This window comes from Fusarium coffeatum, assembly GCF_003316985.1.
Source record: "Fusarium coffeatum strain FIESC_28 chromosome Unknown BRIP53273_contig_239, whole genome shotgun sequence".
NCBI classification, from domain to species: Eukaryota; Fungi; Ascomycota; class Sordariomycetes; order Hypocreales; family Nectriaceae; genus Fusarium; species Fusarium coffeatum.
In genome coordinates, this window is record NW_022158031.1 from 33,764 (window position 1) to 60,074 (window position 26,311).

General features: G+C 49.2%; 5 protein-coding genes across 5 annotated transcripts; 2 read left to right on the plus strand and 3 right to left on the minus strand.

The window, feature by feature from the left end:
• Positions 1-302: 302 nt before the first annotated feature.
• On the minus strand, positions 303-770 carry FIESC28_09366 (uncharacterized protein; the record flags this gene model as incomplete). The annotated part of the gene is made up of 2 exons (XM_031163503.1): positions 303-619; positions 680-770. 2 exons carry the CDS (start codon positions 768-770, stop codon positions 303-305), a joined length of 408 nt encoding a protein of 135 aa, XP_031012425.1.
• A 3,661-nt stretch (positions 771-4,431) lies between these two features.
• FIESC28_09367 (uncharacterized protein) lies at positions 4,432-7,004 on the minus strand (the record flags this gene model as incomplete). The annotated part of the gene is made up of 4 exons (XM_031163504.1): positions 4,432-4,611; positions 4,660-6,092; positions 6,149-6,758; positions 6,864-7,004. 4 exons carry the CDS (start codon positions 7,002-7,004, stop codon positions 4,432-4,434), a joined length of 2,364 nt encoding a protein of 787 aa, XP_031012426.1.
• A 910-nt stretch (positions 7,005-7,914) lies between these two features.
• Positions 7,915-10,308, plus strand: FIESC28_09368 (uncharacterized protein; the record flags this gene model as incomplete). Its single annotated transcript, XM_031163505.1, has 2 exons — positions 7,915-10,104; positions 10,192-10,308. 2 exons carry the CDS (start codon positions 7,915-7,917, stop codon positions 10,306-10,308), a joined length of 2,307 nt encoding a protein of 768 aa, XP_031012427.1.
• An 8,098-nt stretch (positions 10,309-18,406) lies between these two features.
• Positions 18,407-20,070, minus strand: FIESC28_09369 (uncharacterized protein; the record flags this gene model as incomplete). The annotated part of the gene is made up of 3 exons (XM_031163506.1): positions 18,407-19,342; positions 19,408-19,681; positions 19,739-20,070. The coding sequence occupies 3 exons, from the start codon at positions 20,068-20,070 to the stop codon at positions 18,407-18,409; spliced, it is 1,542 nt and encodes a 513-aa protein (XP_031012428.1).
• Positions 20,071-22,678: 2,608 nt separating this feature from the next.
• FIESC28_09370 (uncharacterized protein) lies at positions 22,679-25,447 on the plus strand (the record flags this gene model as incomplete). Its single annotated transcript, XM_031163507.1, has 2 exons — positions 22,679-22,824; positions 22,873-25,447. The coding sequence occupies 2 exons, from the start codon at positions 22,679-22,681 to the stop codon at positions 25,445-25,447; spliced, it is 2,721 nt and encodes a 906-aa protein (XP_031012429.1).
• Between the last annotated feature and the right edge of the window lie 864 nt (positions 25,448-26,311).

Consider the following 26,311-nt stretch of genomic DNA (forward strand, 5'->3'; position numbering starts at 1 on the left):
GTATCGTAGTGCCCTAAGTGGCTTCTCAGACAAGATACAATTGTAGCTGGAGACTGTGCCCTAGTCTGCATTGTATGTCGACGAGATTGGGTTGCGTACCCATCCCGAAGTGCACCGTGATTAGTTTGTCACTTGTGCATAGCCGCTCGGCGTCCTCGTATACCAAGTCATGCAGGTTATGCGCCAGGTGGTACTGTCCTAGCTGTTATCATGGCCTGCATGCCATTGTAGTTATTCGTTCATCTCATCCGTTTCATCCCACCGCTCCACCTATGACTCCTCGCCTGTGGCGGGAGACACATTTAACCGAAGAGAGCAGCGCCGCCAGACTCGACAGCCTCGATCTCAGCAGCATTGAGGGGAGCACGGTGGAAGCGAGCAGGGAGCTCGGAAACGTCGAAGGCAACACCCCGAGGTGCGTTGACAGAGCCCAGAGAGGCTGCGCTGCTGCCACCAAAGCCAGACTTCTGAAGAGGACCGTGCTGCTGAACGTGGTCGCGGTAGGAGCTGAAGTTCTTGTGGGACGCAGCTGCATCGCCGTTTCCGTAGCCGGACCAAGACTCGGGGAGCTTCTCGACTCCAGAGGCGGGGTGGGGCCTGGGGGTGTGGTCGACGTTGGCTAGAAAAGACAGCGTTAGCTAGAGTTGACAAGAAGACTCCCTCTCTGGACAGAACATACAAGGAATGGTTCGAGGACCGAGGAACTTGATGAGGGGAGTTCGCTCGGCGTGGATAGCGGCCTGCCGGAGGGCACGAGTGGCAGAGAACATGATGATAGCTGTGGGTAGGTTGGTGGTTGATCGGGTTATTCGGGAGATGAAGTTGTCGGGGGAATCGAGTTTGCTTGCTAAGACGAATGATTCCGGTATGGATGTAGAAGAGCAATTGGGTTTGTTAAGAAGAAGGGCCAGAGTAGAAGACGGGTGTGGGAGAGGGCGAGATTATGTATTTGAGGAATTTTTGTAGTGGTAGCCCAGCCCAGCTCGGGCAGACCAACGTTCCATGGATCAATTTGTACCGCGCCGAAGCGCAAGCGCACCTCACTCAACCCAAGCACCCTGGCACCCAACCTCAGCACACTTGCAGGGAAGGTCCCTAGCTCCGTCCCGCTCGGATGGTGCGAACTGGCCTGGGCACAAGCCAAAAAGTTGGAATCCACCGACCTACGTGAAAAAAAAAACCTCGACATGACAAAACAGGCCACAACTGGCAACCGAAGTCCACTGCACAGCGCTACAACACGTTACCCACCCTGCAGCCTTGAAATGGGGAAAAGTCAATGCCCAAACCAAAAGCAAGAGTGGGATGAGTGTATGCGGCACAGCACCAGACTAGATTACAGCCTACATACAATACCTACTGTACCTATAGTGGGTGCTACCAGTAGTACTTACAGTACGGATATATCTACGCAAATTCCGTCGACGTGGGATGTATCCCAGCTGCAGGTAGGCCGACGTCTGGTCTGAACACGGCATCCAATGGCACGGCATGGCTGCAGCCTCCAGGTCCAGGGCCATAAACTCCGCTCTCTCGCATTCAAGATGAGATTTACTTGTGACAGGAAAGCCAAGGTTGCACTCTCATTTTGCAACTCCCGAATACCGGATGGGCGCTTGAGTAAGACCTTCCACATTTGCAGAGGAGACTTAGGTTGGTCGGGATCATCCACCCTCCTTTACACTACAAACAAACCATCTTGCATGAGTCGAGTCGGCCTTTCATGCCGTCGGCGAAAATACCGTCCTTTAAACTGCACAGCACTTGGATACAGTACCTAGGTGCGCTACAACATTATGGAGTTAAAGTCCGGGGTTGGGCGAAATGGCGTGGTTCCTGATCTTGAACAACGGGGTTAAGCAACGGTCCTCCAAGGCTACAGCTTACTCTACTCACCTCGAAGGTGAAGAAAAGACCGAGCCGATTCCTGTCACTCCAGCGTACCGAACCGAGAGTTGGGGTAGCTGTCTGGAAATCTGATGTTATTTGTCCTCCTGCTACATACGGTACCCCAAAACTCCCCGTCGATGACCACCCTCTTCAGCATAGCCTGCGTCCGACACACGCACATTGATCGTCGACCATTTGCCGGCTCGACTCTTACAGTATGTATGGTACACTAGTCTACTTGGTTGGAGTAGCCTTTCGCTTCTTGCTTATAGTATCAAGTCACCCCTCCTCGCCGTTCCTCCAGGATTGACATGGAGAGACAACATGAGGCGAGCCTCGTTTAACGCGCGGGGGCAGATACATATTTCCCTTTTGGGTGAGTACATTTGTCCGGGGGCCGGCGTCCGGGGGAGACTTGAGGTTATCTGGTTGGTGGAGGATGTGGGTAGACAGGTAGGTATATAGTACGTACCTAGGTCAGTATCCAATGTGAGATACATTAGTACTACCTACTTATCCAGTAGGTACTGTAGGTGAAGCCTCGAACCACGGACAGATGGGCATTTTTACAATTGATGACGGTATGCCCTATGATACGATACATAAGTAGGTACAGATAGTGATGATGGATATCCATCCGTATATCCATAGCAGTCTTGATGAGCATGGTGGTCCTTGTCATATCCGTGCCATCCAAGCCTGGTCGTTGACGCGATCTCACCAGAGAACAAAGGCCTCAAAAACACCAAAGCAGTGACCATGTCAATGTCATTGCTGGACCCTACCTACGTAATTGAAGCGAGGCCCCTGTCGGAAAACAACGTTGTTGTGCGTCTGGTTTGCTTTAGCTGCCGCTGTATGCGGAGCGGAGAGGAGAGGAGAGGAGCGGACCTACCTAGGCTAGGTAAAGCGTAGAGAGACAGGCACATGGTCGAAACAGTAGCCTAAAGACGCCGACAGTTGAGTTTCCAGGTAACCCGAGAAGAGTCCTGATGGAATGCCGAATAGCGAATGCCAGAGATTCAATTGATTGGCGATCAACCTTCGTTTTAGTCGATCAGGGCGATATGTAGACTAATCATCGACTGATGGTTTTATTAAATTGATACACAAATCGTTCGACATGGCATTAGTCCCGTCCATTCTTTACGAACCAGAAATGTATTACTGTACAGTAAAGTAGTTCTTATTATTCCTGCTGTTGAAAATCAAAAGTTGATATCTCTGAATCAGGTTGCTGATTGACCAATCCCATGTCGAGAATCGGCTACTTGATACCTATGACAGATTGAGATTACACTTGGTTTATGGGCTGAGATACGTACCGGATCCACAGCACATGTATGCAATGGATCTCATCCCGCTTCTGTACACTTTTAGTCTATCTGGGGAGTGAAATTGGTAGGAGAATCCGACGGAGGAGGTACAGTAATTAATATCTGTTTCCTTTTGAGTCTTGAGACTTGTGAGATTGGATGTCCAGATTAATTGTAGGTGTGTATGTCAACGCGCGGCTTAGATAGGTACCTCTACAACGTAGAAGTCTGGCTCCAGATCGTTGGAACCTTCTTTCTGTCTTCCTCCGAGAGCCGGCACCAATACATTCCTAGGTACCTAGTATACCTAAGGTGCTGTCTAGAAATCCTCTAGTTTACTCGCTTGTATCATCGTGTTACTCTATGAGTCGTGATTGGCCTTAACAAATTAGCTTATTTGGCACCTCACATCACTACCCGCTCTGTGCAATCCCTTGTCCTCTTGGGGTAATCCCGCTTTCACGTGAAAGCTGAGCGAGGAGCTTCTCCGCTATTTTGTAAAAGTTGAGGTCGAATCTCTACTTTTCATCTTTTGGCTTTGTATGTGGGATGCTGTCGGGCCGTCTCTGTCTGTTTGTCTGTCTGTCTGTTCGATACTTATTGCTTTGCAGCCATGACGATTGTAGAAACGAGACCCAAGTTTACATCGATACTGCCTTATGATGCTGAACGTATCCTGAGCATCAGGGAGTTATTTACCTGCCTTTCAAACTTCATCTTCAAAATACTGCAAGGCATGGAAATTCGCAGAATTATCTGTGTGCTGTGCTTTACTGTCCCGCTCCCCTCCAAGCAGATAAGATAACTGCTCTCAGCCAATGGAAGCCCTTCAATATCTACGAGCAGGGGCCAATTCCCTGTAAGCCTCTGTATTGGAATTTTATGTTCTACTGCAGAAACTGCATCCCATTAAAGGTCCGAGATCACCATGCTCCAGGGTAGACTGACTTGCGTCTCTTCACCTAGTCACAACACTGCAACCCAATACATTGTTTTTTCGATATATGATCTCGCATCTCATATATCACTAGACAGACACGAGTGAGATCAGTAGTGTGTACTTCGCATATTGCCGAAGCATGAACGAGCCGTGCCTTTCTCAACCCCTAAACTAACATCACTTCGAAGAACCTATGAGTGTCTTGACTCATTTATTTTAATTCTCTAAACAAACTTTTTGCCCCTCGTCACGTCTTTTACCCAGTCCCAGCTTCTGATCCAACATTTACATCAAACAAGCGACCTGGCGGCTGCTGCACAGGTCTGATGAGGCGACCTTAACGCGCGTAGACGGCCCAACCCATGTATAAGCCTCGACCAGCCACTCATACCACACCTTCGAATCGTCGGTCTGGCGCCACATACTAACCTCGAGCTCAGTATCGGCTGGGAAATAGAGAGGTTTCTATGGATCCGTTAGTGCATGCTACATCTGTTAACACGAATAACTTACCTTGAGAGGAAAGAAGATCGGGAACCACGAGATCATGTCCTTGCTCTTGTCATCAATATGTTCGGGGTGTGTGCTAATCTCAATCTTCGCGCCCTTGTTCTCGGGAATTTGAGACTCATACAGTGTTGACTCAAAGTATCCGGCCAGACCGTGCGTAACGCCCCTAGTTCGGCAGACGAATGTGAGATGGCAGTACCGCGAGTTATGATCGTTGGCACCTGCAGCACCTGCCATGCTGCCACCGCCACCGCCAACAACACCGCCAGATCGCTTGGCCTCGAGAGCAGCAAGAGACGACTCAGGAATGGGGTGCGAGAACTCCCAAGCCTCTTGGAATCGTGGCTTGTTAGGCACTCGTTCAGCAACAAAATCAAGAGCGAAAAGACGGACGACCCAAGGGGTCTCAAAGGCATTAGGGTCCCCAGGTACCCGAGAGAGAATATCGGCGTGGATTTTCGGTGTAGAGATCGGGCTCATGTGAGCTGTGTAACTGCTTGGAATCGAGATGCCATGAGGGGTAGAAATGACATGCTGGATACCATCGAGGCACTCAGGCGACAGCTCATTATCACCAAAAGATCCAAGGAGTTCGGAGATGAGGATATCAACTTTGCCATAAACAGGTCCATTCTCATCCTCAGAAACCAGAGGACCCTTCCAAGCACGCATGTCAGTCTTGACAACCTTGACCTTGCCACCCCATACAAGCTCATTTTGGCGCAAAAGATAGACATAGGCATTGGGGTTCTTCTCAACAGCCCACATATCAATGGGCACTCCCGCATCTTCAGATGCCTTGAGCGCTCGAGTAACAAGGGGACCACGGCCAGAGCCTGCAACAGCAACAACAACCTTGCCCTCCTTAGAAAGAGGCTTCTTGAGTTCCTTCCACTCGGTGAGAGCTTCAAAAACCGCAATCTCGTACTGGCTATACTTGACCGGGTCTCCCTCGAAAACCTCGTACGTGGCTGACTCGAGGTTGTCCGACAGGGGCTGAAGAGGTGACTGGAGCCAATCCTGGAAACTGGTCAGGGTTGGGCTCTCGAGGTATGTGAATGGGGGCTGCTGGTCCTCGAGCCATCGAAGGTACGAGATGTAGTCGTTGGACTTGATTTGGGAAGCTTGACCCTTGGAGGACTGGCTCTGCGCCTCTGCTTCGGGGAGACTGGGAAACTCGTTCTGGGAACGAGGCGGAGGCTGGGGACTATCCTTGAGGTGAGAAACATCAGGCCCAGCATCGCAAAGAAGGATCCATGGAACGTTCTTCAATCTCATGTATGAGAAGATGAGGTTCTGGTGGTGTTTGGATAACGAAGGGAAACCGGCTTTGTTAGTCTGGAAGGTTGATGGGCTGAGTGTTAGGTAATGCAAAGGTTCAGCGAACCAACGATCTTGGAGATCCTTCTCGGGCATCACGCGAGGGATTTCCAAAGCTGTTGAGAAGGTCAGTACTCATCAATGAATCTTGATCAGATGGGATCCAACCTACAGACGAAAAGCCTCGTGTTGTAATTGCAAACACTACGGATATGATGCCATGAATCCCAGGAAGCCAGGAGGTCGATTTCCTTTCCTTCAGCCTTGTCAGGGGTCTTCGTATCAAGCGAAGAGATGCTGATTTCCTCTGACTCTTGAACAGGCTCACGGTACATAGGCATGTGAATTAAGAACGTGAGTCGGTTACCAATGGTAAGAGCCTCTTCGACGGCACGAGAGTATTGGGCAAGACTTTGATTTCCGCCGTCGCTGGAAGCATCCTGTCGAGGTCCAGGGATAACAATGCTGCGAACACCACAGAAGTTGGCATAGTTAATCTCTACGTTCAGCACCTGGCGAGAGATACTGGAGATGATGGGGTTTGAAGAACCGAGGTCGATCCAAGGGCTGATGACTGCCGTGTAAGTGTTGACAGCAGCGCAAGGAAACAGGCCTGTATCCTTGGGGGTCAAGGGAGGCAGAATAGGCTCTGCCCGTGAGCCAGTCATTGTAGTGCTAGGCTTCTCACCATTGTTGGAGAGGGTAGAGAGATGCTCAGACACCAGGGCAAAGACACGATCTCGAAAGTGAGTGTTGGTGATGGGAGTCGTCGCAAAGGCCAACTATCCATTGAGTCAATTGGGGGGCCCAGAAGGCCTCAGATCTCGAGAAACAGAGCGCTTCCATCGGGGATCAGAGGCCATTGACATGGCTAAAATGCGACTTACACCATGGTTGAGCAGATGCCCATACTGTAAATCGGTGAGGGGCTCATCACTGTTCGAGTTGTGGTATCCAATATGGAAGCTAGGGCGCTGAAGGCCGAAGCCATCGGATATATCGAAGCCTGTGTCTTCAGAAGCCATCATCTCATACGGAGTGTCCGAGAATGGTGGATGTAGTTTTTGCAGCTACCTTGGCTGAAGGTGAGTGAAAGTTGAGATTTCTGGTGGTGGAGTAAATTCACCCCGCCAAACTTGTGCGGAGTGGGATGGTCGAGTTTCGAAAGCTGCTAGGAAGAGAAAGTTGTATCCGGAGCCAATGAATGAGTAGATTATATAAAGGAGGAGATTTCCGGCAAAGATAAAAGCAGAATTGTTTATCTCGCTAGATTTAGATAGAATGTTGGTGAGAGGAAGAGTTGATGATTTTCGCGACCAAGGACCCTGAAAGTGGGCACAGTGCACGCTATAGTATTTGCTTCCATAAGGTAGGTACCTAGGTATCAAGATGCCGGGTAGTCTAGGTGTCAGAAGAATTGTCCTCTAAGGCTTAGGGTACAGAAATAAAGTAGACTAAACACTAGCCTAAAGCGGCATACGATGACCAAAACATTTCGTCTCTTATGCTCTCGGCGGCTTTTCTTTCTGACGGATGCCTACCTGTTAGTATCCATATACATCCTGATCCATGCTGTAGGATGGTCATTGACAAATCACTGGCATGAAGGAATCATACTATAAATTAGACTATGGACAATATCAAGAGACGAGGTTCCCATGGGAGGGAGTCGTTGTATTGTAAATACAGGCAGATTCGCATATAAAATGCAGCTTTAGGTAAGCTTCAACCAGTACAGCGTTCAAGTCCTGTACACTGTATGACAAGAGATCCTTATCGATAAGCATCAGCCTCCCAGTCCCGCCAAAATTTTCTAGCAGAAAACAAACCGACAAAAACACCACCGCCTAGTCTATCCTCTTCAGCCTCGCCACTGTTTTTCTCTCTTTTTCTTCTTTCTTTTCTCCTCTCTCTTCTCGCTTTGTCATCAGCGAAACAATGTCTGACGCTATGGGAGGAAAGCGATCAAGCGCCGACGCCGACGAGTCAATCCGAAAGAAGGCAAAGAAACAAGGCGGCGACGACGAAAAGTACAACCCTTACCTTGCTCACATGTATGACAACGGTGATAGCAATGGCCATGGAGAGGAGCCTTCTCCCGATTCGCCTCTGGCCGGTATGAAGCGACAGCAAACCACCGCTAAACAGGCCGCCAAGGCTGAGGATTCCGAGTCGAACCCTTTTACCGGCCGAACGCATTCGCAGAAGTACTTCCAGATTCTTCAGGGTCGTCGCGATCTGCCTGTGCACAAGCAACGGCAGGAGTTTCTCGACAAGTACCACTCGACACAGATCCTCGTCTTTGTCGGTGAGACAGGATCCGGAAAGACTACTCAGATCCCTCAATATGTCGTCTACGACGAGTTACCTCATCTCACCGGCAAGCTCATCGCCTGTACTCAGCCCCGTCGAGTCGCCGCTATGTCGGTTGCGCAGCGTGTCGCTGACGAGATGGATGTCACTCTGGGCGAGGAAGTTGGTTACAGCATTCGTTTCGAGGATATGACGGGCCCTAAGACCATGCTCAAGTACATGACCGATGGTATGCTTCTGCGCGAGGCTATGCACGACCACGAGATGTCTCGCTACAGCTGTATTATTCTTGACGAGGCTCACGAACGTACCCTCGCAACCGATATCCTCATGGCTCTTCTCAAGCAGATTTCCATGCGCCGACCCGATCTCAAGATCATCATCATGTCTGCTACGCTTGACGCCCAAAAGTTCCAAAAGTACTTTAACGATGCGCCTCTGCTTGCCGTTCCAGGGCGAACACACCCCGTTGAGATTTTCTACACCCCCGAACCTGAGCGCGATTACGTCGAGGCCGCCATAAGAACTGTCCTTCAGATCCACGCTTCAGAGCCTGAGGGTGATGTTCTGCTCTTCTTAACGGGTGAAGACGAGATTGAAGATGCTTGTCGCAAGATCAGCCTCGAGGCCGATGAGCTGATGCGAGAGGTTGATGCTGGCCCTCTGGCCGTTTACCCTCTTTATGGTACTCTACCTCCCCATCAACAGCAGCGGATTTTCGATAAGGCTCCTGCGCCCATTCGCAAAGGAGGTCGCCCTGGCCGCAAGGTCATCGTTTCCACCAACATCGCCGAGACCAGTTTGACCATTGACGGTATTGTGTACGTCGTGGATCCTGGTTTCAGTAAGCAGAAGATTTACAACCCTCGTATCCGTGTCGAGTCTCTTTTGGTTTCGCCCATCTCCAAGGCCTCTGCCCAGCAACGTGCTGGTCGTGCTGGTCGTACAAAGCCCGGAAAGTGTTTCCGCCTGTATACTGAGAAGGCCTTTAAAAAGGAGCTTATTGAGCAAACTTATCCTGAGATCTTGCGTTCCAACCTTGCCAACACTGTCCTGGAGCTCAAGAAGCTCGGTGTTGAGGATCTTGTCCATTTCGATCTTATGGACCCTCCTGCCCCTGAGACCATGATGAGAGCTCTTGAGGAGCTCAACTATCTCGCCTGTCTCGATGACGATGGTGAGCTGACTACTCTCGGCAGCATGGCATCAGCTTTCCCTCTGGATCCCGCTCTGGCTGTCATGCTTATATCCTCTCCTGAGTTTTATTGCTCCAACGAAATTCTATCCATCACTTCTCTGCTCTCAGTACCCCAGATCTTCACCCGACCTGCCAACAACCGCAAGCGTGCAGACGAGATGAAGGCGCAGTTCGCTCATCCTGACGGAGATCACCTTACCCTCCTCAACGCTTACCACGCCTTCAAGGGCCAGGCTACATCAGACCCTAATAGCGCCAAGCAGTGGTGTCACGAGCACTTCCTCTCATTCCGACATCTCTCTAGTGCTGACAACGTCCGGGCACAGCTCAAGCGCATCATGGAAACGCACGGTCTTGAGCTTGTTTCGACGCCTTTCGAGGACAAGAACTACTATACCAACATTCGACGCGCTTTGCTTGCCGGTTTCTTCATGCAGGTCGCCATGAAGGAGAGCTCAGGCAAACTCTATCGCACTGTTAAGGATGATCAGGCTGTTCTGATCCACCCTTCCACCGTTCTTCGTACCGAGTTTGACTGGGTTCTCTACAACGAGTTTGTTCTGACATCGAAGCAATACATCCGCACATGTACAGGTATCCGGCCTGAGTGGCTACTGGTAAGTCTTGTCCCCTGAAAGACGATTCTTCTCCGACAATGAGAATCGTGCATCTTTACCTTCATTCGGCCACTAACAGCTGTGTAGGAGATTGCACCCACATACTACGATATCGATAGTTTTGAGCAGGGCGATGTCAAGCGGTCTCTTGCACGCGCCGCAGAGAAGAAGCGCCGCAAGGAGGCCATGAAGTCTGGTAGATGAAGCATTCTCTGCAGGAACCCATGAGTAATCCAACCCCCGAGCGTCCCCCATAATCTACAATGGATGGGTACCAGCGAGGATTCGAAAGGCAAAGGATCTATCTTGATTGCTTATTCAATGGTTAACCCTCCCATATACGCGCGGGAGGCGACCGGCGACCCTCTGTTCCACCTGCTCGGTCTTGCATGGGAGGGAGGGATTCTTGGGTCAGACAAACATCATTTCTTAAGAGTGGAGGACGAGAGGGTTGTGGATCAACTCGACAAGTCTTCCCCTCCCTTGTTGATCCCAGTCCAGATCCCTACAATCTGGTACATTTACTGGTCGACCACGGCGTTTTTGTGCATCGGCCACTTGTTCAATAGTTGGCTGGGCGAATGGTTTGTTCTCTGCTTCAATTTCTCATTGTACCCCTCCTTGTCTGGTCTTATGTTTTCTCTACTTTGCCTATTCGGTATTAGAGTCCTGCAGCACCGTTAGATTGCCAAGAGAGGGTGTGAGCAATTGTGATGCAGAGTGTGGGCGTTTTGGAATGTTTTACTCGTGCGCATTTTGCTTGGTGGTACGTACTGTAGAGGGAGAAAAGAGACGACAGAGATAACCCTGGAGCATAGTTAAACTGGTGGTCGATAGAGATCTAATGTTAACACACTAGCTGGCACTATGTCAAAGAGAGTTGAATAATTGAGACATTGTCACTAAAGTTCAGGTACTGGCTCTTATGCTTATCTAGTACCATGCAAGATGCCGGTTATGGCTCGCTAAACTACTGGTTTTGTTGCCTCTTTTCCCAGGCTCAACATGGTTAGACAGTTGTCCAAGTTACTTGAGCTGTCAGCATAGCTTGGTCCACGATAATACGTACGTCAAGATGAATGAATGCTCAACGACGCCATGCGATGCAAACATAAACAGCCTGGCTGACGAGAATAGTCTAGTAAGCAAGGCATCCTAACTTCACTTTACTGTTAACTAGGGGAGTGCGGGCTGCAGATCCGTCTCGTCTCATCACAACCTTGATTCAAATGTTTAGGTCCATTTTTTTCTTTTCTTATCATCTTTCCTCTGTCTCTCTTTAGCTATCAGAGTTCTCTCACGTATTTTACTTCCCTCCTCTAGAACAAGAGTGGTGTACATGTGCGTGTGCGTGTGCGTGTGCGTGTGCGTGTGTGTTAGGTACTTGATCCTGGATCAGGGTGACCAGGGGTTATCAATGCAAGAGCGTTGCGTTAGCAGGCCCCCCTCGTGCCAATCGGTTTGTGTGGAGGCGGGAGATCGAAGAAAAAAGCAAAAAGAAGAGGAAAGAAAAGAAACGAATTGCACACATGGGAACACTCCCGGCAATCGGATACACACCTGGGTGAACTTAGTGGAAAACAGCAACACAAACAGTATCCTGAATTTTATGTCATAGAATTTCATCAACAGCAAGGCAAGCACAAGCACAAACAGTAGACAGCCAAGGGTCTGCGACGCCTGAAGCGTTTCCCCATTAAACCCATCTCGATCATTAACCAGCACGAGTCAGGGCGAAACAGGATGATGAAAAGAGAATGAATCAATAAATAAGGAGCCTGTTTCACATATCAACAACAAATACAGATACAAATACAAATAGCGTTCCTGTCTCTCAGTGAAAGCAATGTGATAGCAATTAGTTCAGAAAGAACTACTATCATATACCAACTTAGGTTATGCCCTCTCTGTCAAGACTCCGGCTTCTAACTGCCGACGAGACCCAGGCCTTCAGTGACTAAACATAAACCCCAAGTCAACGACAAACAGCAATGGAAGGCAAGATAGGCGCGGTCTTGTCCTGTAGAAATGATCGGGTCATTGTACGGGTGGATACTTTATTGGTATGAAACATAAAGGAAACCGGTCTAGAACACCAAGTAGGTACATCCATCAAGGTATACGGTGGTAGGCACCGCAAAGGTTCCGGATAACTTATTAGTGCCTACTTCTGTAACCAAACATCATCGTGATTCATATGGACGACCCTGTAAAGTTTCTGGGGGTGCGGGAAGAGGCAAGATCGCGCACGTATTATGTACTGTACTGTACTGTACGCTGACTGGGGGGTACATTCTCTGCTGCTCGAACAGTCAGACAGAAGCTGTGTTCAGGCCAAAAGTCTGCGAATAGAGGCGCTCGAGGACATTGGTGATGTTACACTGGAGAATACAAAAGCACGAGGCGATCCGAGACGTCCGACTAGGGTGGTAATTGGTAATCTGTTGAGAGTACGGATAGCCTGATATACAGTAGTTGCCTTTCTATTGTCTCTGTCTCATGATAGATGAACGAATAGCCAACCAAGTTCGGTCTAATAACCGTGGTCTTTTTACTAAAAAGTCTAGACGACCATAGATGAAAGAGTGAAAAGGGAATGAATTACCGTCGCAACATAAGTAGATACTGTAGACTATAGACTACTAACGTCAGGATCAATGATCCATATAAGCGAATGCGGCGCCACATGCTTGTGGATCCTTCCTGTCTCTTCAGCAGAATGATTTTCTCTCTTTCTTTTTTTGGTTTTGCTTTTTTCTTTGCTTTTTCCCGCCCTTCCATTTCCAAAACTAGATCCAGATCCAGATCAAGATACTACTATACTAGGCTGAGCCGCATTGGCATCGACCCCAAGATGTTCTAAGAAGGGTTCTTTTTTTTCAGCCTCAAACATCTCCTCCCCACAGAGTCTAACTTGGAGTCCCTCCCTGTTGAACTATACAACATTGGATGTGAATGTGAGGCCAATGCATTCTGCAATATGACTGACCTGACCTGCTTGTGAATCCACCATGCCATCCTGCGTCCGATGCTCGGCTCCTTGCCTGTGCTTTACCTACTACCTATGGCACGATACATGGTGACATCCAATGGAAAAGTAAAAATAACAGCAGACTGGGCCTCGCATCTAGGTGGCTTCGGGTCGTGGCGTCAACTGGCCCGAGAATATTGCTGTACAGTACCCGTACAGCACGCCCCTTCTCCAACTTGCAAAAGGCTTCTTGCCCTGCCTGCCTGGTAGTCTATGCAGTGTCAGAAGAGTTGTGATTGCCGTGGATCTAGGGGCTTTCTTGGACATGGACATGGACCATGAACGGGGCAATCATCGTGCATCGTCTCAGACAAGGTCAACTCCGAGAGGGATGGGCAAAGGCTCCGTGTCATTGGATATCGTCACAACAAGCGGTACGTCTTTTCCCCCAGACAAGACCAGACACGCCCTTGTCAAGTCTAAGCTCACGCCATATCCGCCGGGCGCTACTCCCATTAGAGCTCTAATCCCATGGCCCCACGTCTCGACGAACTTCGCGACGACCCATCCTATTGCTTCGCTTCTCAGGACGGGCGGATGCTTTGCTGGAGCAGCAGATCCAGACAGAACCACAGCATTTGGAATCCGCCCATGTTGAATGTAAGAAAACGTCGGTTTTTGGCAGTGCCTCTGTTCTCTTCAGTCTTATCAATCGCACTGTGACAGTTATGTCGACAGAATGCCACAGAGGTTGATATATCCCAGAGAAGTGTCAAGATCGTGACTCTGCCATGTTTTGCTGTTAGTTGATTGCTCGTAGTCGTTGGTTTCCAACAGCATGCACAACTTCTTGCCTACCTATGCAGAGTCCTACATAATAGTTAGTACAATACATGCATGTCTTCTCTAAAAGGTGTCTGCAGCCAGTCTCGTCTTGCGGAGTTCACAGGGGCCTCCCTGTCTGTCATCACTACTGGTGTGGTCCCCACTGCATCGCATCGCTATGGCTATGGCTATGGCTATGTACTGTATCCGTATGTCCAGCGGGGACCATCAGTCAATGCCATTTTGCATGGCATTGCGACGCCAGCGGCCATTCGCCATAGATCTGACTTGTCCCCAAAACGTCAGTGTCATCGAGCAGTACAGAGTACGAAGCTGATCATGCCAGTCCATTCCCACATGAAGCTCCGCTATGCCCTAGGGATAGGGACTCTTTGTTGGTCTTCCGCACTTCAGCGTAGTAGTACGGGCACATCGTTCGACCCTTTCCCCGGTCTAGTCCACTCCCCGTGCTAATAATCGCATTCACATCACTTCCTTTCAAGGCATGGCAAGGCAGCTCATATAAGAAGCTCTGCCTCTGCCTCTGTCTCGCATTCCTTATTCCCTCTGCTCTTTGATTCACATCCTGCCTTCCCGACTATCTCTGCGCCATCCAACTTCTCTCCTGTCTTCATTATCAAGTACACGATGAGTGGAGCCGGAGGTTTTTATAAGTACAGATGCAAGTACTTCTACACACATAACTGCCCCAACTGGGTTTGGGTGAATAATGCGCCTTGCGCATCGTGTCTTGTGAGTTGAGCTGTTGCGGTTAGGTATAGAAACGAGGTTTGCTAACATCCAGCGCAGGCTGATGGACGTGACAGCGAAGAACCTGCCCTACCAACACGAGGGCGGCCACGAGACATTGTTGTACCGCAAGTTCTTGATGGAATTCTCCAATATACTCTAATGGAGCTTGTAGCCCCTTCAGAACCTGGCGACGACTGGACACTGAGGGATAAGGCCAACCGACCTCCACCATCAATTCCGGTAACAAGCGCGATGACGGGCATAGCGGGGATTTTGTCACAACATCGATTTTGAGAGGCGGACCAAGACGATTCATCAGGTATACGTATGAGCGTTGGCCCTGGGGTTCTCCTCGATTACAATTGGGCGACAGCAGGCGGAAAATAATTATCGACGAAAAAATACTGGACTGAACTGGACATATGAGTGCGGCAACATGGAGACAGGTCGACATACCTCTCTTGACCGCCGACTATATTGCAACGAGCCATTGGGCGTATGCAGTGTACGATTTCTGATTTGACTGCGGCGCTCGGCATTGGATGGAGCGGGAGATTGGTGGCTGGAGCAAGACCGCGAGCAAACAAACCCCCGCGAGATACCCATGTGCTGCGTTGAATATTTCTGGAGACGGGGGACTCCATTCTCAACTTGTCACTTTTTTTTTTCTTTCTTTTCCTTCTTCTTTTTTTTTGGGCGGCTCCTTCTTTTGTGTTTCTTGTTTTTCTTTTTCTTTGCTGGGGTAGCATAAAGGCGTGAGATGGTCGAGGGTTTACCTGCTGGGTAAGGGAACAATTGTCATCTTTTTTGCTGTCTCGAAGCCGAGAAATTAAATTGCTGACCTCTTCTTACGTGAAGAAGAAGAGGTAGTACTTGGTTCAAATCCAATTGGACTGATCGTATCCGTCATATGATGCGAAGCTCAAACCTCGGGTCGAGGATGTGTTCTAGGTACATGAAATTCATGTAAAGACATCGATTCGAGAAGTTTTTGTGGCCAGGCAGGACATGAGATGTGACGTGCCGCGGAAGAGCTCGTCTGATGATCCTTGTCCATCTGCAGTACTTATCAACCGTTGTTTGTTTCTGGATGAAGTGCCCCACTGATAGGGATCTACCTACATACAGTCTGAGCTCTGAGTTCTGCCATGGCACACCAACATGAGAACGGGGGTACACGATACCTACCCAACATCAGCATCAGCATCAGCATATGTGCCGCTGTTACAATCAGCACGTCGAAAAGGGTCAATGAAAGCGTCGTGCGTCTGGGGGGAGGCCAGGCACCGCACCTAGCTGAACCAGTCTTTTTCTCTCAGCTGTTAGCTCTGTGATAAGTGATGTCGTAAAAAGCCATGATGCCTGCTGGTCAAACGGTAGACTTTGCTTAAAAAGGACTAAGCGTGACGGTTTCCACCATGCTCCACGTGCCTGCATCTCGTGAGGGTGGTGCCAATGAATTGTTGAGAATCCGGCAGTAGTTACTTACTACGGAAACGAGCCACTGCCGTTGGAAAGAGTTTGGGTCTGAAATTGGCCTTGCTGTAACCATCGCGTGGGTATCCGTATATTCCTGCGGACTAGACGGGCCGTCTTGACATGATGAAACGGATGAGGGTATTCCTATGGATGGATGACAATGACGAAGCCGCCTAGGTACAGACGAGGGAGGGGAAGAGGGAGAGAGCACGGACGGCAGACTATAGATCGGATATGCTGTGCAACCATGCGGCTTGTTTGGACATGACTGCGGACGAATGTAGAGTATGTGTACCTGCTTCAGTGGAGAAAGCTGAGTGAGATTGAAGAGATTTAAAGTATTGGATGTGGTGATATAAATGCACACTACCTAGGTAGGTAGGTAGTCATTAAGGCAATGCATTATGCTATGCTATGCTATGCTATGCAATGCAGTGAAAGTCCGGTGAAGAGTCGCTTCAAGGGCTCTCTTTCCTCTTCCAACCAATCCATTAATATTTACCTACATTACAAGCAAGGCAGGTAACCTTAGTTGTTTCAATCAAGAAAGCGCTTAGGGAGCTCGTGTGGGGTCTACATACAGTGCTCTTTGTCCCCGTTCTTGCCGGATAGGATGAGCTGTCTTAATCCAGGAACATCCATGATGATTAATTAGCAGGAGGCAAGTACCTACCTACCTCTTACCTACCTAGGTACCTACACACGTATAATACCTTCCCGGGGAGGTAGGATCACACGGCAGCTAGCTACGCTAGCTCTATCCTTTACTTAGTGCTTCCCTCACCACCCACAAGTTGTCAAATAGGATATCAACCGCTGTCAACTACAGTTTACATGTACCTGATCAGGGGTAGGGTGTCCACTAGCGCCCGTCAAAGTTCGCCAATTCCTAGGGCCTCGCTAGGTATCCATCCATGGAAGGCCGGTACCTTAGTAGGTACCTACGTCTAGACTGGTATCTACTTATCTCACTCAGTCTGACCTGACCTAACATTGAAGAATCCATGCTTCCTGTCCATGTGAGTCCAGCTTCCAGTATGTACATAGACCCGACTCCCGTCGCTTCTAGAAATAGCCCACTGTTTATCTCACGCCTCGCTAAGATTAACGATTAAGCAGCCTCAATGTCTCAGCTGTGCGTATAAGTTGACTTCTGACGATAGCTCCAGACGTCAAAGATCTGTTTTGTCTTGGATAGCTTACCCAGCTATATTTCAGTTCTTGAAGATCCGAGTTGTTCCGGTACTGATGGCATACTTAGAAAAGAGAGAAAGAAACCAAGCAACAAACCTTCTTGCCTGGGGCCCGTGTACTTTGCATAACTGAGAGCTGTCAGATCTTGCGAGAGTTGACTTTGCATCAGCCCATTTTCAATACCTAGCTTGGCTTGTGTACTAACACTGTACTTTGGCATGGAAGACCCTTTGGGCCAGTCGTGATCCATGATTGAGGGCTTGGAAAGCTCAGCTGCTCTGAAAGCGGACCAACAAACAAGCCACTTGATGGATTACTCCAGCGGCTAGTGGAATATCCTTTGTACGATAGCATACGCCATCTGGCCATAACGTCTTCTCGGTGTCGGAAATCGCCGCCCGGTATAGGAATTGATTATAAACTATCGCAGTCGTGATACCCTTCAAGTTGGAAGCCACGAGCTAAAATAATGAGGTTGTTTTTGCTGTATTATAAAATTTGAGGTGTTGACAAGATTGGCTCAATACTTTCTTGGCTCACACTGCCAGAAGCGAATCAGTTTAGTCCAGGGTTAGCTATCGAGACATGCGAGTATCATACGATGTCTTGATGTCCCGAGATGGACAATGATCTCATTACCGACTGACGTGCTTTATCATATGGGTCTCATACTATGTAAGACCACAGACAGTCGGAAATTGTTGCGATTAAATGAAACGCTCGTTTAAAAACCTTCTCAAAAACCCTTGAGACATGTTCGCGTGGTTGTCAAGTCGTTTTGGTCTTTCTACCTTAGTACCTAGATAGTATAGGGTACATTGGATCGCGCAGCTTATGGAATAGATGGATGCAGACATGTAGGGAACCGTATTAAGGCATTTGTTGAAATAAACATTGTGATGAATTATCAGCCTTCGGCATCTCAAAAGTTCCTTTGGAAGATATGCCACAGCTTGTGCCACAGCATTATATACAAGAGACAGTCATTGTTATGCTTCGTCATTAATTAATTTGTCATCATTATTAGCTTCACTACAGGCTGAGAGCCCTACAGTCCAGAGGAGAGCCGTTCCATCCCAATCAGAGCATTATAGCCAAGCCAGCAGCCACCAGTCCCGCAACTACCATCCCCAACCGGGGATTGGTATTGGCAGAAGCAGCGTTATCATCATCACTCAAACCAAATGGCAGCCCTTGATAGTCAAAAGTAACATTCTGTTTGATTGAACTGTTGTAGCATCCTCCATTGGCAATGTCCAAGTTGGTAAGGTCATCGGGAACGTTGAAAAACATGTAGTTCTTCTGTGGAATGTCTTTGAACCCTTTGGTGTTGTAGGGGAACTTGTCTCCGCTGTCCGTGGAGCTTGTGTTGCGCAGGAGAATGCATTGTACTCGACCCGGGTAGTCTTTATATAACGCTGGGTATGCCTTCATAACATCAGAATTGGTTGTGTCGGCAACAAGTATAAACTTCCGATCTGGGAATGTCTGGAAGATCTTGTCAAGCAGAAAGCGACGGATGGATAGTGTCGCCGATACGTCTGAGAAGTTGAGAGGACGGGTATCGAACGAGCCAAGAGGGTATGTTTTGTAAATGAAGCTCATATAGTTTCGTGTGACCTGCTCAGGCGTAGTGGTGAGATAATGGAAGTGTAAGTCATCCACAGATGACGACCAGTTGGCATAGATCTTGGGCATGTTCATCCACGGCGTGAAGGGTCGAGCAAAGGTGTTGAGAAGACCCTCCTTCGGTTCATAGATCTTTGTTACTCGCAAGATATCGTCGACATCCGACACAATGGTGATACCTTTGGGAGGGACAAGATAAGCGGTTGCGTTTCCGCTGTTGTTCTTGCCCTCAGCATAGAGGTTGAGAGTTTGAATCTTTGAAGTTTCGTTACCAGGGATCAAGTAGCCATTGTCTGGACCGGAAGTGTTCTTGAGTGTGACGAAGGCGTCAAAATCACCTTCCAGTGTAGTGTTGTACGGCATGGTAATGTTTTGTGTGCCTCCTTTCTGTACATACTGTCAGTAACTCGGTACTAATATTACGTACGGAATCCTTGTACTGGAGCACTCACTGCATCAATAGCGCCGCCACTCTCGTCCGGAGATACATCGACGTTGTTCACAAAGTTCATTTTAACCTGCACGTCGTTCTGCTGCACGACAAAGATAGACTTTGTAACATTTCGAGCCTGAGCTTGCTGTGACTTGGAAAGGTCCTCAACATCCGTGTCGACGAGGAAAACATTGGCAAGGTCGTCCACTTTGTCTTGGTCCAGATCCGGGATCTTGTAGACATTGCCGTGCACTCGAACGTTCCATCCCTTGTCGGTCCAATTGCCATAAGGACTATCGTGTGATTAGCCACTACGCCTGGATTGGCTAGGTATTCTTTCAGGTACTCACGGGATGTTCAGCACCTGGGTTGGCTGCGCTTCCAAATCATCGTCGTCGATGCCCGCCGACTTCTTAACCTCGTTGCCGGTAGGGAAACCAGTTGGAAAGTCGAGGATGCCAGAATTTACCCACCCTTTGATCTTGGTCTCGACACCGCTGACAAGACCCCCGACATAAGTCTCTACGTCGTCAATAATGTCGCGCCTTTGGATATCCGCAATTTCGGTAGGTTGAGCAACTGGAGCGGCAACTCTACGGTAGACCGTGGGCGCAGCACCAGGAGCGGCGGCAGGGATGGCCATAACGGCGGGCACCAAGGCCAAGAGTGCTGCTTTGCGCATGGTGATCTTGGCTTTGATCGACTAGGGCAGCGTAAAGTTGAAGAGGACCCAGGCAAGAGAGCGCGACCAAGAGCAATAATGTATGAAGGATAACCAAGCTGAACAATCTTGTTTTGTTTAGAATTCACCTAGTAGTAGGTACTAAGGTAGGTAGGTAACTTAAGAAATCCGAGAATGAAGGAAGGTTCCTGCATTATGTGACATCACCAGCAACCGAGAGCTACAGCCAAAGTAGGTCCCATTGGCCCAAGCAACACAGCCGGGATGGAAGCAAGCTTTAGTGACAACACATACATTCAGCCTCAATCGCAGATCGTTCGTTAAGTTACAGTACAGTACAGTATGTTGAGTTTAGACGGTGAAACGCAGACGTTGGAAATCTTGGCAGTCATGACATCACTACAATCAATTCTCCGATCTGTCGGATCCGACCACCCAATCTAGACGCCGCCATCATTTACAGTAGGTACAGTACAATACCTACAGTACATCACTTCCTGGCCCCACAGGGGCCGTTATCCTTTTGGGGCATGGTTGAATCGTGGATCTTCACATTAGATCTGGCTTTACTGTACCTTGGCGATTCTTGTATCGGTTGGCTCAACAGCAGTCTGGATTCTCTTTGCCTGTTTGATTGTTAGCACACGTTCCACAAGACGAAGGAATTGGGTAGACTTATCCCCTCACTGCGGGGGGCTGACCTCCACACCATTTTCAGGAGAGAGGACAGCCAGGACTACCTCGCCAACTAAGCCTGTCCTAGATCCAATCCTACAACCCAGCCTCACCAGTGCGACCTAGAAGCACGATCCTCAACTCGATGGAAGGGCCGTCCACAGTATCAGACAAGCACAAAGCTTTGACTCCAACTCGAGATGGGTCCCAATACTGCTTCCAACGTCGACCAGAAGCATCGGTGCGCCACGGTGGCCATTTGCAAAGGCGAAGACTGTCTCGTGAGCTAGCAATCCCATACTGATCTGATACCTTCGCCAACACGATTTCTCCGGAAGGCCGTCATGACAGAACGCAGTCTAAAACACACCGACACTGCCAAGAGAACTCCTTCTTTGTGAGTCACGCTGCCAACTTGGACAAGTTTTTGATTCCTCTCCAAAATTCTCGCCAGCAAGAGGCATGGAGGGCATTAACGGGTGGACAAAATACATCCATAAAAACCACCCTTTCGTCTCAAGCTCAACCTTGCGGCTGATATGAGGGACCTGTTGGGACCAATCGATCCTCGCAGGCGTGCTGGCGCCCATCATGACCAAGAGATTGCGACCCTTGGCTAGAGGTTAATGCGCTTGGTCAGACCAGACGCGAGGCGTCACACACCGGGAGCAAATGCTGTGGTGTGGTCCAGTGAGCGAGGAGGACCAAGGGACTGGGTGGATGAGAAGTGGTGCGGCAATGCACGATGGTATTAACAGCTTCGGAGGGCCGGGGACTACCAGACTGCCGAGGTGTATCGGTCAAAGAATTTCTGTATGTTTCCACGGATTGTCCGCTGCACCAGTTGGAATTACCCTAGCTGAAGGTTCCGACAGACGCGAACTCGGGACTCGTATGAAATTCTGAGACTGATTGTTTGTGGCCCATCTGAAGCTCCACTCCTCAGCTGCGCGCACCGAGTGAGCCAGCAATGTGACCAAGCGATCAGGCCAATCTCATCTCCAAGAACCCGAGGCTGGCCGCATTGTCTGGACGGTCTACTATTGACCGATGTGCTGGTTCCAGTGGAAAGGGCTGACGAGCGTCCTCGGACCAGAGGCTCTTACCAAACGACTCATGGCACCAGTCCTCTCGCGCACCAGTAGGTGACTGGACTGTCCTCATCGCCTGTCCGTCGACACCAGCACCTTCAGTTGATCGTCCAACTTTTCAGCGGGCATGTCACAACTGTCAGCGCTTAGCCGGCATAAAAGACGACTTGGACGACAAGAGCGCAAGACTTGATGACCAGATATCTTCTTAGGGTTAAGTTCCGAGCCTCGTTTACCTGTCCGCCTGGTACGTCCTATACAGAACGCGTTACCCACCATGATCCAGCTGCGGCAATCACGAGGTCCTGTTGCAGGCTCGAGAGCGACATATGGGAGGGTAACCAAAAAAGACAAGCAGCCTGCAATAGACATCTCTTGCGAGAAACGAGGGCCGGAGAACTGTGGGGAAGGCGTCGCGTGTGTTGGTGTATTTGCTAAACGCAGTGAAGGAGTTCGTCTTGACCGCGGCCAGGGTTTGCAACAAGCTGATCCATCTAACATTAACACCTTCTGACGTAGTCGCATCTCCAGTATTGATCCTAGAAACTGATCAGTAACACGAAATGGTTGTTGACTGAAGAAAGCTCCAGGGCAGAAGAGGGACGCGATGAGATACCATCAAGTGGAGCCTCGACGCGCGTGCACGTGATTCGCCCAACCACCTACCTACCTACTGTACCTGTGCCGTGCGTGCCCGCCTGTACCTAGCACTAGGTACCCAATATCTAGTGCTGGGATAGTGGGGACAGTGAGCACCAGTGGTCAACACCCACCCATAGGTATGATGACAAACACCCATCCGACCCTATACCGAGTTTGATCCTCTCAAGAAACCATGCATTATGGCGAGCTCATCGTCGTCAACTCCTCCGTCGGGCGCACAACCCAAAATCATAGAAGAAATAGTCGAGGCTGGTAAAAAAGCCTTTGATCCAGCTCTTAATGAACAAGAACGCGACATCGAAAAATATGAGAAACTCATTCAAAGGTACACAGTCAAATCTCTAGGTTTTGCAACAACACTGACAACATGAAGTACACCGGTTTGGAAGCTTTTACCTGCTCTCAATGCACTCATAAAACCGTCTATTCTTCCACCATGGCTGCGAGACCCAGTGCTTCAAACACTTACCCTACTTCCCTTGCGTCCAACTGGGGTACGAGGAACCATGGAGTTCGTCTTCTCAGTCCATCCTAGCAATATAGGTAGGACTCCAGATGCCGGCTCTGGTCCTCAGAAGCAAGGAGCCAGTATCACTCATGAGGGCATTGCCGTTGCAACAAAACTCCTCTCTTCGGTCCCTGCTAGCATGACACCACAGGCGTGGTTCGACGGCATCTCGGAACAACTGTTCGAGCTAATTGATGGGACTGCTGGTCCCGAACTGGCCAAAACTGCATCGCAGGTTGTTGGCTTCGGCGTCCTTGGGAGCAAGCAGTACGGCGCTCCTGGATCACCCGGTTGGAATGCCTTTGTTCAACCGCTAGTGCAAGACTTGAACCCATCTTTGCGGCACATGTCAAACTCCAAGCCTGCAGCCACAAAGCAAGAGGACGAAGAAATCGTTGATCTCAGCCGAGATCGCGTTATAGTCGTCCCATACTCACTCAAAACCTCGTTACAGCGCCTCAAAACTCTGGTGATATCGAACTCTTCACCTGGCTTGTGCAGACGCCTCCTTAGACTTGTGTTGGTTCAAGTCTGGGTACTTGCCTCATGGTCGAACCCACTGCCAAATACCGAAGAGGAATTTGTACAACCTGCCCGTACTCTACTGCAAGCCTACCTAAGACTTTTTGGAAACGCTGAAAGCGTTCGGCCTTTTGTACGGAACCTTCTTTGCAAGGGTGCCGTAGACGGGACAGAAAAGCCTTGGGAGTATCGACTTAAGGGTAAAGGAGAAATCGAAATAATAGAACCTCGTGGATTTGGGCCCAAAATAGGCATTGAGCTAAATTGGAACGAACTTGAGGATAAGGCAGCCAAGCTGGTTGAATGCATGACGACAGCTTGTTCTGTCACCGAAGTGTCTTCCATCTTCCTGGACTTACTCAAGCGTTGGATTGAATCATCAGACAAAGAGACTGAAGATGTGAAGATCGATGTCCGCCCTAATACGGGGAAATCGGACTCACCTCTTCAAAGCCTCTTGGAAGTTACTGTACTGCAAAAACTTATGGACAAGGCACCCGAGAAGCTCGTGAACCAGTTCGACCAGTTACTGGAACTCGTCTGTCAGGTTCTCACAGCAGATACCCAGTCAAGATTGGCAGATGATCTGCTTGCAGTGGTGCTGAGTTTGCTCAATCTCGTCATTACAGCACCTACATTCCAGAAGTCACACATCAAACCAGAGGAGCTCAAGGTTGTTGAATGTGCCCTGGAAAGACTGAGTAACGAAGACAGACCCCAAGTAACACCCACAGCAAGAAATTTAGCTCTACTTCTAAAATATCGGGACGAAATGGAACAAGACGACGAACCGGCTTCGGCTCCCAGTGCTAGACAGATTGAGGATCAAAGAACATACAAACTGGCGATGGAGTATGTTACCGGTGGCGATGACAACCCAGCCCCTATCGTGACGGAAGGTCTGAATCTACTCTCTGGCCTCATACTGAGAGACAGTCCAATATTGGACATCCCCGCTGTTGCTGTTCTACTGTCCACTCTCCTTGAAAATAACGACGATTACATTAATCTACGAGTCGTCAAAGTGTACACACAGCTGGCAAACAAACACCCTAAGTCGGCCGTGCAGGAGCTTCTGGATCACTACCTGGATGCACAAGAAAAATCTACGACGGATGTGCGACTGCGCTTTGGAGAGGCCTTGTTGCAAGTGATCCAAAGACTAGGGGAGACTTTTGCTGGTGACGTTGCGCAGCAGGTCAGTGAGACCTTGCTATCAATTGCTGGACGGCGTGGATACCGACCCAAGACTATGGCGAAACAGGCTCGTGATGAAAAACGGCAGAAGATGAAAAAGAAAAAGGAGGAGGAGGAAGAAGTCGATGGTATGAGCATGGACGACGAGGAGGTAACAGAAGAAGAAAAGGCTAGGAATGACATCTTGGCCCAAATCCTTCAGGGATGGGAGAGTAAGCGCGGTGCAGAAGATGTCCGAGTTCGTACTTCTGCGCTATCAATCTTCGGCGCCGCGCTCGAAACCAATATTGGTGGTATTGGTCCAACACTTGTGTCCGGAAGTGTTGATCTTTGTATCAACATCCTAGCCATGGAACGAGAGATGGAGACGGCGATTCTACGAAGAGCTGCTATCTTAAACGTGCTGAGTTTTGTAAGGGCACTTGACGCAGCCAAGGAGTCTGGTCGCAAACTCGGCTTTGGTCTTACCGACGATAGTCGAGAGGATATCGTCAGGACACTGCGGTATGTGGCTCAGGCGGATAACGATGGATTAGTGCAACAACACGCGAATGATGTGATTGAGAGCCTTGAGAACTGGCAGATGGCAAGCATGTTGCCTGCGCAAGACCAGACGAACCCACCAGGTCTCACAAAGCTTGCGGGCCTCCACGTAAATCCAAGCGGAACTCTGGTCGATGAGTCTGGCAGGTCTCGGCCAAGGATCGAAGAAGTGGAATAAGAGAGGGGATGCGGATGCCCACGCTACCCGAGTACGGCAAATGATTGGCAATCTCGGTGCCTGCCTGATGAGAAGTCACTACAAGGCGCAGCATCTGCATATGGGATTTTGAGCCTTCCAGGATGTATGCCATGGGTATGATGAGAAACTACCTATAGCTGTTGAACGAATGATGAGTGCTCAGGTACTGAGGTTGGATTTTGAATAACTCGAGAGCCTCCAAGCATTAATGTAACAGTGTTAACGAGATGAGGTGAGATTTGCAGAACAAACCTGACCATGCATGCATGATTGATACATAATTATCGGGAACTCTCAGCCTCTGGTTGGCAGCGCATCCGCCAAGGTCAAATCTACCTAGAGCGATTGATTACCGAGATGAGATAATTAATTACAACAATCGATTAAGCAAAGCCATCAAAGGATTTCGTAGAGACAGAAGCAAGCATGTCATCTCATATAAAAGAACTTTAAACCCTTGTTTGGTGCGTTTTTGATAGACTATTTTAGAATGAGAGAACAATACGGATACCAATCATAATTAAAAGCTCGGGGAAGAATTAATAACCTTGATGTGCCGTAGATTGGGGTTGTTGAGTGGTGGAGTCGAGAAGTAACAGAAATTTACTGTACCTCCGTACGAGGGGGGGAATATTAAGAGTTGGAACTTGTTATTCTGCGACATGGAAGACGGGACAGCACAGGACAGGATAAGACTAAGACAAGGGAGCATGGTGTTTTGCTGAAACGGCACGACAGGGTGACTGACATGGATGTACGAACTTTGTATTGCTCGGTAATGTATCCGTACAACACGGATAACTTGGTATTGTAGTCTAGGTCCGTAGTCTAACGGACTGACCG